The sequence below is a fragment of the Arachis hypogaea genome, chromosome 1, assembly GCF_003086295.3.
Source record: "Arachis hypogaea cultivar Tifrunner chromosome 1, arahy.Tifrunner.gnm2.J5K5, whole genome shotgun sequence".
Classification (NCBI taxonomy): Eukaryota; Viridiplantae; Streptophyta; class Magnoliopsida; order Fabales; family Fabaceae; genus Arachis; species Arachis hypogaea.
Window position 1 is genome coordinate 31,155,440 of NC_092036.1, and position 12,345 is coordinate 31,167,784.

The 12,345-nt window shown below is 28.7% G+C and overlaps 1 protein-coding gene across 1 annotated transcript; it reads right to left on the reverse strand.

Annotated features, from left to right (window-relative positions):
• Positions 1–4,262: 4,262 nt before the first annotated feature.
• Positions 4,263–8,763, reverse strand: LOC112801332 (ras-related protein RABH1b-like). Its single transcript, XM_025844009.3, has 6 exons — positions 8,467–8,763; positions 7,647–7,717; positions 6,677–6,765; positions 5,858–5,969; positions 5,158–5,248; positions 4,263–4,693 (listed from the first exon to the last, which is right to left on the reverse strand). Exons 1-6 carry the CDS (start codon positions 8,587–8,589, stop codon positions 4,559–4,561), a joined length of 621 nt encoding a protein of 206 aa, XP_025699794.1. The 5' UTR covers positions 8,590–8,763; the 3' UTR covers positions 4,263–4,558.
• Positions 8,764–12,345: the final 3,582 nt, after the last annotated feature.

The following is a 12,345-nucleotide window of genomic DNA, read 5'->3' on the forward strand; positions in this document are numbered from 1 at the left end:
TTCAAAAAAATTTTCTCGATTCTGAGACTCATGACTATCGTCATATCCTCTAAGAGCACAAGCTTAAAACGTTAACTATCTGGTAGTATCAATAGAGGCTTTAAGACGCAATCTATTTCTTAAAACTTGTTGTGAAATTTGCTTAGCCAGTACTTTGTCAATGTGACATAATTGGTTAAGCAAATCTTTACAAGACTTAACAGCAATATTATGAGGAGAATTAAGAGATTTACCCACATGAGATAAAAACATAATCCTTTCCATTATTCACTTTTTCCAATTGCGAAATCCTCCTGATGTGAATGGACTTGATTTTCTAGAAAATAAATAACATGGAAGGCAAAATGCAGTATCCACTTCTGGCGAATATTCTAACCAAGAAAAACTCTTAAACCAATGAGCTCTGAAACGACAAGGATGACTTTCAAGACCAGAAAGAGGGTACTTATCCATAATAAATTGATATGGTCCAAACTTTATATATGCTCTATGGATTTCATCTTGTTGATTGATAGGATAATTCCAAATTCGCGGACGCTTTCCGGGATCACGCATCAATGTATCAATATTAACTTGATTTACAGTCCTTGTTATTTTGGAAGCAGGTGGTTGAATATATTGCTCAACATGTTGTGTCACAGGTTGTATCTTAGGTTGTTCAATTATATTTTGAATATTACTCAAAGAATCTGAAACTGAATTAAAAAAAAATAAAAATAATTGCATATATGTTATTTTTTAAAAAAAAATAGTAAACCTATTGAGCAATAACAAATAATTTTAGAAACACAAATGTATAATAATAAAAAATAAAGTTATTAATTTATCTTATTATTTTTTGTTCCAAGTCTCACCCAAAAATAAGTCTATTGAATTTTGCTCTCACTTCAACCTTTGAACATTGTCCATTATAAAAAAATTAAATTAATTATTTAAATAAATAATGTAAATAATACTTGACATTGTTATTAACCTAAAAAAATTGAGATATACCTCTGAGTCTTTGTTGTGTATCCAATGGTTAATATTTCGTTGTCCATTTCAAATTTTTTTTTTAATGATTTTTTTTTATAGATCTTGTAGGGAAAGAAAATTGAAAATTTAGAATGGGAAGACCAAAAGTCTACACAAATCTATAATGGGAGCCACTAAAAAAGAGAAAAGTGTGTGCTGACACGCGAAAAGTTTAAAAAATGTACTAGTACTAATTTAATTAATAAAATGGGCTATTACCTATTGGGCTAATATAATAGAACTATTTTTATTAATTATTAGAATGGGCTACCAATAAACAATAGCCCAAATACCCAATACATATTACAAATTTTAGTTACTTGGACTATGATTTTGAAAAACGTTAGAGTGGAGTGTGACTCATAGAGAACATCAAAGACTCCAAAAATAGAAAAAAATCACTCAAATATCTTGATAAAAAATATTCACAATTGAAAGAACAGATAATGAAATATTTTTTTGTAAATATTTACAGAGAAGGCAATAAATGTACTGATTGCTTAGCATGTAAAAGTTTAAAATTAGATACTAAGTTCTATTTTTTGGATACTCCTCCAAATAAGATAGTAGCTTTTTTGTCTTATGATGAACAAGAGATAACTTTATCCCGTTTAATTTGTAACTAGGGCTCTCTCTTTTTGGATTTTTTACCCTGTTTTTAAACCCAAAAAAAAATTACAAGATTCTGCAGCCCATTTTATTTTAACATCATATATAAAAAATACTTAATATTATTAATTATTACTATTTAGTAATTTTTTTGAAAACTCTTGAGGGATTATAGCCACCTTAGACTCCCATCAATCCGCTTCTGAATATGAATAACTACAAGAAATAATTATCGCATAATAAGCTTAATTATATTTATGAGTAATAATATACATCTAAATTTTTTTATAAACTAAAGTTTAACTAAATTAAATAATAAAATTTAGAATAATATTAATTATAACTGATTTTTATTATATTAGATTAACTTAATTGAACATAGTTAATAAAAAAATTTAAATGTGTAACATTATTTTATTTGTATTTAACACAAAAAATAATTTTTCTTACAATTTTAATTTGAATGTAGAATATTATATTTCAATTAAATTCTAGAAAATTAATTGATCGCATTATATCCTTTCTCATGCAACTATAAAACGTAAGAAATATTGGCATAATATTCCCTGAGACTGTAGTGTGTATTTAGCCTTTATCTGGTAAAGTGTTTATCTTTTTCAAAGTAGTTTATTAAAATGGCTTGTGAACGATAATTTTTTAAAAATTATAACAATGTTTGGCACAAAAAATGACTTAAACACAAACACTAACAATTATATTTGGTAAAATAAATTTAAAAATTTTAAGACATCGTAATAAACATCAATATAAAAATAATTTAAATATTTATTAATATTTAAAATTGTATTATATTTTTTAATTTTAATATAAACATAAACCAATTTTAAAAACTCTTTTTTAGTAATTTTTAAAAGTATTCTTAATTTTTAAAAACTACAAATATGAATATATAATTTTTTATTTATAAAATATAAAATAAAGTAACACCTTTTTAAAAAAATTATCAAAAATTGGGTATTAAGTAAATTATTATTCTATATGTTAAAAATGTGCAAAAAATACTTATTATGTAATGGTTGAGTTTAAAGAAATAATAACAAATTTAGTAATGATGATTAAATATTATTATTATTAGGTTAAAAGTTCAATTATATGTGATTAAGTTTGTTTATTGTGCAGTAATTTATAGAAACCAAACATGTTTAATAACAAGCCAACAAGACCCAATGATAGTCCAATCCCATGATCAAAGAAATTGACTCATTCACTATAATCCATTAAAATGGTTGCTATCAAAAGAGGAAAGCCTCCCTTCCATCTAAACTAAAACCAAAGTAAATGAACTCATTCTTTTTCTTTTTTTTTTTTTCTTACACAAGTGAAGAATTCACCAAAGCAAGTAAGAAAAAGGAAGTCTGACTAAGGTTCAAATCGAAAAAGAAAAAATGGATTACCAAATTCAAGGAAGTCAAAAGTTAGAATTCAGAAACTAAGATGAAATCAAGAGGTAAATCAGAAAATTTTTTTCATCTTGATACTTCATTGGTAACTTGTTATGAATACTCTCCTCCTACAAGCACTGAATTGAAAATTTGAAGAAAGTAGAGGTTATGAAGCTTTGTTACAAATCAAGAGTAAAAAATGAAACTTGGAGTCAAAGCATTAATGAACGACTCAGATCTTTAAAAAATATTAAAAATTGATGAAATAGAAACAGCAAGGTTTGTTTGCATGATTAGCTTTAATCACTGTTGCTGTCTTCTGCGTTGTTGCTGCTGTTGCTGATGTATTTGGGGAAGAAGAAGTCAAAGATGTTAAAGCCAAGTTTTAAATTTTGAAAGCTTTACTCTTCTATTAAAAGGGTAAATGGCTAGAGATTGATTTAAGGAGTGAACACACAAATTTGGGTCTTCATAACTTTCAAGTTAATCCTTCTTCTCCTTCAGAGTTTTACATTAAATTTGTTGTTTTTCAGTATTCATCTTTCTTTGTTTCTTTTCAATTGGAAAAAGGCATTAAGTAAGGAATCAGTAAAAGTCATTGAAAAAAAAAGGTAAAGAGATTTATAAGAAAAAGTCAGAAAATTAGGTCAAAACTCTTTTGTATTTTTTTTTTGTTTTGTACGCATGATCATGAGGAGATTCTCTTGCTAAGTTGGGTGAGCACTCAGTGATTGCAAGATTAAAGAGTGAACCAAGCCAAATCTATCTTGGGTAGAAGTTGGGTTTGTCCCATAAAAAATTGAGTTGAATCCTAGAAAAATTAGTATTTATAATCTTTGTAAAAGATAGTGAAAATTCCTCCATTGTTGTAGGAGAAACTAGATGTAGGTCACATTGCACATGGTGGCCGAACCAGGATACATGGCTGTGTGATTTTCTTTTCTATACTCTTCTTTTGTTTTATTTCGTTAAGAGACAAAATAAAAGTGTCTCCTACATTGTATATTTCTCAAAAATCACAACTATCCAAAAGTAAATAGTTGCTCTGTTCTTAAACACATTGTGAAAAAACAAAATAAAATTATTTCCTGAATTTCAACTTAACAGAAACATCAACAACAAAATTTTTATTCTAGTAAAAAGCAAAAACCCAAAAAAAATTAAAAAAGGAGGTCATAGATTCAACCATCCTTTTTTCAGGCCATTCACAAACCTTTAGTAATAATACATAAAAGATGATAATTTATCTTCTAATATCAAAAGTATCCGGGATCATTACAAAAATTCTTTCAATTAAATTAATTTAGTCATATAACAGAGAGAACAAATTTGTCACCGCCGAATCTTCACTTGTTTTCTCTAATTTGTTTTCCTCTTGCATATGCTAACAAAGTCTAAAAAGACTAATGAACCTTTTTTTCTACAAATATGAAGCAAACACATCCAAAAACAAGGCAGGATGGAGCAGACAGATACACAAATATAATAAATAAATATAAATAAATAAATAAAAACTGGAAGACAAGGCAGGATCAACAACAACCACCCTCAGCTTGAGAATCATTACCACCAGAAGTTTTAAGGTTGACATCGACCATATCATCTTGTTTCGAGGAAGATAATGTTTCCATTCCGGGTAACGCAGCAGCAATTTTACGAAAGAGAGCCTAAATATATTACATTGGTTTGAGATAAAGTAGTATAAATAAGTCCAACACCATAGAATATGAAATAAATAAATAAAGATACATGGAGGCAAATGGTGTTACTCTGGTTACTAAAATTGGTGGCCTTTTGAATGATACATCCTTTAAAATCATTCTCCAAATAATCTTCCTAACAAATAGTACTTAATAAAAATAAAAATAAAATAAAATAGTGCTAAACAAAGGTTGGAAATGTATCTATTTAAAAGAGTTTTCACTTTCATTGAAGGACACCTAACACACTAGTCCATAAGGTATATAGTTGAAAATACAAGATTTTATCTATTTTTTCTTCCATGCTTAATCATAAAAAAAATACATTTACCAATGTTTATGCCACAGTGAACAACTTATTCTCAAATGTTCAACCTGATGGTAAACAATCAAATTAATTTTCTATGACAAAAGAAGAGGGACTTAGTTACCTTTATGTTAAAACCAGCTTTTGCACTAGCTTCAATAAACATAACATTTAGCTCACGTGCCTTTTCTTCCCCGTCCTCTGTAGAGACCTGCCTGTATATTTAAGCAAAAAATATTGCTTCTAAGGATATGACTGTGCTAGAAATGAGCAATTGAAAAAAAAAATGTAAAAGAAGTTAACAAAGGCTGTTATCCCACATAGAAAAATTCTCTATGGCCAAACTATTAAAAATGATGAAGACAATGAGATGGTAGAGATGTGTATCTTGTGTCTCTTTTCTCTTGGGAGATACAAAAAGTAGCTTGAAAATTATCAATAAGAATTTCTTTGATTTTCCTTTGTTTTGGAAGCATAAAAAGTTTCTTTAAAGCTTTTGTTTGACCCCTTCTCCAAGCATATTTTAATTTATCCTCGGAGTTCTTTGTCTTCTTGAGACATTACCCAAAACATAACACGTCCCAAGCTTAACACCTAGTTAGGAAACAATGTGGCAAGTATGGATATGTTTGATGTGTAAAAACTATGGATGAAACTCATCAATGAATCCTGCCTGGCTCTCTTTTCACCTTTGAATCAAACATGCCCTAAGTGTTGAATTGGCCATTTAAAAAAAAATTGCAATCAAATTGATCTTAGACAAAAGAGAACAAAAAACCAAAGCTATTTATTTTCATGTCAGTCTAACATTCATTAGCATCTACCTCTTGTCCAAAAGGTCAGTTTTGTTGCCAACAAGAACAAGAATAACATCATTGCCTCTTTCACTGCGCACCTCCTCGATCCACTTTACTGTGTTTAGGAACGTCTGACGGCCTATATCATAAGAATAAGTATACAATTAAAAAGCATTCATCAAAGTAATCTAGAAAACAAACAAATATCATGTACGCATGAGTAATTTCATCTCTAGGGATCCAAGAAGGTGGGTAAGAAAATAATCCTTCCATTCTCTTCCTCTATCATTGTCACATTTTAGTACATCCTAGTATTAGTATATTTGTCTACTAGATACTGTTTTATTCAGATACATTGATTCAATGTTAATGACTTACATAAATAGTGTAAGAGAACGCAGGTCAACTGTTCTATCCTCAAGCTTTATGAGTTTTAGCATGCAATCCATTTTAAGGTGCTTAACTTAGATGAAAATGAGTGTAAGGGTTCTGTTTTCTAGATTTTTAAAATGAAATTTTCAGTCATGCTAAACGGGAATCACTTACATAAGAAGGAAACGGAAGACTTTACTATATATGCCACTTAGATGCATAAATATATTCCTTTCAGGGATAATAAGTCTTATTTATTTCTAGGTTCTGGAAGCAAAATTACAAATGAAAAACTCAACTATTTAAAGCATTTTAAACTAATTAAGGTTCCAAACAAAAATAACTTTAGTAGACTAAAAACCTCTGTTTTGATATAAAAGCTGCAAGCAGATATGATTTGTTAAGAATGGAATAGTTGAGACCGTCAGGGGAAAAAAAGATAGTTGAGAAGAAAATATGATATAAATGCCCTACTTGCAACATCATAGACGATGACAGCAACAGATGAATCTCTAATGTAGCTTGGAATAAGACTTCTGAATCGTTCTTGTCCAGCAGTATCCCTGTAGCACACAATATATATAACAAGTAGCACCATGTTTAGTTGATTCATAAATTAATCAACTTCAAAACCTATTTTATGCTTTCAAGTAGAATTCAGATGAACAAATGAGAAAATACTAAATAATAATAGTCAAAAGCCATTACAAACACATTATAGTAGGATTAAAAAGCTACAAAACAGAAGTCAATGAATTTAATACAAATGGATAGAATTTTCCAAAACAAGAATGAAAGAGCGTTGATTTTAGTAAACATTAAACATCACATCTTGAGAGTACAATATAGAGAAAAATTTCTTGATGTCATTCAAATATAAAGTATGACATACAAAAGAAATAAAATAAAGATTAGGAGTATGTAAGAATAGAAAGAAATGGAAGGGAGCGGTTGTAGATTCCTCAACTCCATGGAGATTTTTTATTTTACATGGAAAGGAACCAAGGGGCCTGTGATTCGTTGAATGCATATACATTCCGGGAATTTTACACTAAAAATATCTTATATGGGAATGTGTTTTCAGTGTAAGTCCCCAAGAATTTAAAAATATTCTACAAACCACATATCCCTAAGGGTATACAGGTGAATGTGTTTTTAAAGTATAAGATCCTGTGCTTACATTCTTCACTTAGGATAAGGGGAAATCACACTTTGTTATCTAAAATCACTGCATGATTCCAACATTCAGTATTCTAGTATATCCTTTATTTTAGTGAAAAGATTAAATGGTAACAATAGTAGCAACGACAGTCCCCTTATCTCTTCTATTAAGACCATATAATAGGAGGGAAAACCACCCAATCCTTCCTTCTTTCATTTGTTAACAAATACCATCCCATTTACCTCCCAATAGAATTTCCAAAATGAGCATGCAATAACTTACCACAACTGCAGCCGAATGGTTCGATCTTCAAGATACATAGTTTTTGATAGAAAATCAATACCAATTGTAGCCTATTTGGAAAAAAAGGAAAAATAAGTTTGTTTATTAGCCAAAGACATAAAATGCACATAAATGCTAGAAGTCAAATTGTATCTTAATATTGCAACAAGAATTATCAAGAATTTGGCTGAAATAAAAACAAAAAATAAGAATTATCTAAATAACCCAGATTGAAAAATGGAAAGCAAATTAATGATATGTAAACTATGATGCGGTAAATAGAATATATAATAATGGTGACAAAAATCTTCGTTAAGGTACCACATTCATAATCATTTTTGTCTCATACACAAGCCTGCATTATTGGTAGGCTGTTGGATCCAAGTCAAATGGGTCTCACACAGTATCAAATGGTAGAGGAGCGTGTGTTGCTAAATGTAAGAGAAATAAAAAATGAAAAACTAGTAAACAAACATTACTTCATTTTCATTACCCAAGAACCCATGCAGGAAACCATTATAATTTGTTGTCTCTATCATTTCCCTCAACCTTCTCTGCTATATATCATAAAACCAAGTTTTTTTTAAAAAAAAAAAAAAAGAAAATCGTGGTAAATCACCAATTCACCATCACCGGCCAGTAACCAGTGGTTTCAGTATAACCTAACCAATTCCTAATCTCCAAGAAGAATATCAAAACTTAAACACAAGAAGCCATGCAACAACAACAACAACAACAATGATAATAATAATAATAATAAAATCAGAGTTTTACTTGAGAAACGAAGACATGATCTTGGATCTGAAAAAGAATAACAAACCTGGTAGGTGTTGTCGAATTTGTCGTACATGAATCGGGTAATGATGCTGGTTTTTCCAACGGACTGATCACCTAAGAACACAAGCTTGTATTTCGCAAGAGCGGACACTGACACTCCCGCCATTTTTGATCCCACACGAAAAGATTCCAAATTCAATTCAATTCGCCTTCCGTTTGCATCCTTCCCTCTTTAATTTCTCAGTTCTTAACAAATGATTCAATCAATGAATACGTGATTTGAATCTGTCTGCAATTTCTTTTCTTCTCCAAATAGTGGCCCTCGTTCTATCACCATTACATCTAATAACAAGAAAATCCATTATATATATGTTATTAATAATTAATAATTACACGACCAAATATGTTATATAAATAATTAAGGGGATGCTTCCATAAAGACGCAGAAAACGTCTTTTTTTTAAGATATTTTTTAATAATTAAAATTTAACACATATAATAATTTAAATTATGTTATTTTTATCAAAATTAGGTCAGAAAAATTAATTTGATAAATGAATAGTGAATCAAATTTTGAATATGTCTAAATTAATATTATTTTTTATAAAAAATTACTACAATACCCCTATTATATAAAATGATTAAAATACTCTTATTATATATATTAATTTTGAAAATCCTAAATTCTAGCCTTTTTTCTCTATTGTTGTAAGGTTAGAATTTAAAGTTTTTAAAATTAATATATATATATATATATATATATATATATATATATATAACAGAGATATTTTAGTTGTGTTTTATAATAGGAATATTATAGTAATTTTTTATAAAAAATATTAATTTACACCAATTCAAAATTTAATTTATTAATTTTTGTGCTAAACTGATTTGTCCACTCTAATTTTAATAAAAATAATATAATTTAACTGATTATATGTGTTAAATTTTAATTTTTAAAAAACATCTTTAGAAAAAGACGTTTTTAACATCTTTATTTAAGTGGCTCCCAATAATTAAATATACCACTTAGGCCATAACTAAGCCAACTAGCCAACCCATGCCAAATAGAGCATGTTTGTAAGAATTAAATTCGGTTCAAAACCTTATGCGCTAGTTCAAACTTACGAGTCCAATTAAATAACATCAACATAATTTATAGTTCGTATAAATTTTATTTATATATAAAAAACTATTAATTATATATATTCTCTATTTATTCATTATAACTTATACTTTTGATCAAACTCATATACATAAAAAGATGACAATAAAATTTTATATCAATAATATATATATATATATTTTATTATAAATAATTTAATTACTTATTACGTTTTAGTTTATCATCTATTAATGAATCTATAACAAAATAAACAAAATATTATAATTTAAATATAATAAAAAATAATACATCCTGAAATATTTAACAAATATGAATATCATAATTAAGTGTATATTGTAATACTCCTACTTGTAAAACATTTAAAATGCTAAATTAAGTAAGATGTTAAACTTAGTTAATGCATGAGTATCTTATTGACCATTTTATAATTAAGCATATCGTAAAAAATACATATGAAAAAAAAGGGTGAATTCGTAATTCATTAAACATAAACCACACATGCATAAAATAATAATCTTAAGTATAAATGCTATAATAAAATATGAAAATCCTTAAAACATTTAACAACTAAAGTGAATATATAAAACTCTTAGGAGGGCTTTTAGTTGATGCTAGTTGGTAGTGCGGATGAGGTTTTCAAAGGATTCTCTTCAGAACATGTTGGAGAAACTTTTTAAACAAAGGAAGCAAGAGCCTCTCCAAGTGGTCCTGGGTATAGGTTTTATCCAATGATTAATATGTGCTAGCTAGTGTGGAGGATTGGTGAGATGAGTCATGAGTTAATGGAGAACAATATGTTGTGGGTGTTGGTGAGCGACGATATGGATTCGTATGTAGGTTGATAAGAAAAAAGTCATATTATGCGATGGAATCAAAAAGAGGACTCAATAGAGATTCTTGGAAAGAAGTGGATGTGAGGTATTCTTACTATGTACATATTTTTGGTGGTAAAATCTACAAAGAACTCTTTGATTTAAGACAACTCAATGAACACCATTAGGGCCAGCTTCTGTATAATCTCAAAATAGAAAGGGTACATCACAAGAAAGCAATAAGGGTGAGAATTCAGAATTGCAACATGATTTACAGTAGTAGAGATTAGTGAAATACATCATATATCATTTATTCAAGAATCAACATCTAGGTTATCAATTATCATATAGTGTCACACAATTATACAAAGCATACATCACATGCCTTTCTATATGTTTGGCCATGAGCTCACGAGTTGATTTTCAATCTCTCAACTGACATTACCGACAACCGATTCCGGCCCTAGCCTGTCCATGAAAATGAGTATGAATGTACCAGTAGCCAACTCAGACCTTAACTTTGTATAACATTGGAACAAAGTCCGTTTCTTTCATTATAATGCCTTGAGAATTATCATTTTCATTCATAAATCTTTAAATACATGATAATGAGGTTATTATTAGGTTTTTGGAGTTGTAAAATATCATTTTGGGTCAAAGAAACGTATTTGGAATTCACCTTAAAGATTTAGAACATTAAAATCACGATTTTTGGTGATTTTATAAGTAGAAGATCGATCCTTTAGTTACCAGAGAGGATCAATCCTTTCGTGCATGCATGACTGAAAATTTTCTTTGTGAGAATCGATCTCACAATGGACCCTCTATCTGTGAAAGTGCATAAAGTATTGTTTTGTCATTCCTTGACCTACAAAATACCCTAAATGCATATTCTAGTGCTATATACTCATTTATACAATATCAAATATTCCTTCAAATAACTCCAAACATTAAATTTAAAATAAATAAATACATATAAGAAATCACTGTTCTTACAAAAATCACTTGAAAATTCCATATATGTTGACTTCTTTCTTAGCTTCTTAAGAGTAAGTTTGGATTTATCAACTCTTAGTATCTCTTAATATGAGTTGAAAAAATAACTAACTAAAAGTTGAAGGGATGAGAAGAAGGAAGAAGTAAACGTAGTGGTGGTTTGGGTGCAAATGGTTGGTCTTGGGTGCTCAAGAAAATGGTTGTATGAGTAACTAAGGTGTTGTATGAGGTGAAAGGATATTGTATTCGTAGTTGTTGTGGTGAGAAGTGGGAGGTTGAACTGTAGAGAAGGGTTGAGAATTAACTAAGGGCTTGTTTGGACCTCATTTTCGTAAAAGATATTTTATAAAAATAAAAATGATTTTAGGTTTAGATATCTTAGCAAAAGTCTCTATGTGAATCTCTTCCCGAGCTGCTCAGAACAACCTATTCAATGCAAAGAGCGGCTGGGAAAAAAACCCAGAGCCTTACAGCTAGTAGCCCGATATCGAAATCCTAAACTGGACGGAGCCTATAGATCCCGCGTCATTTTCGATGAAAAGGAGGAATGATCCTAGGCAGACCAAGGCCTTACAGCAGCATAGGAAGTTGCAGCCTTAGTATATCTCATATAAAAAATTTTTTTTATTTATTAATTATATTTGGATAAAATAAGATCAAAATATTTTTTTTTCATTTATTATGTGAAAAATATCTTTTTTTAAAAAAAGATCTTTTAAAAAAGATATAAATTATAGTTTTTTAAAATAAGATATTTTTTATTTTTCTAGTGTTTTTACTTTTATTATTAGAAAATTTACCAAACACATAAAAAAATAAAAAAATATTTTTTAATTAAAAAATATTTTTTTATCGATTTAATGGTGTTCAAACAAACACTAAGTGTGTATGAAATTAATTTTAAGATTTTTTTTTTAAGGTTTTTAAGAGATGGATAGAATGAACTAGAGAGTCAAGTGGAGAAAGTCTGTGTGCATGGAAAGCTAAA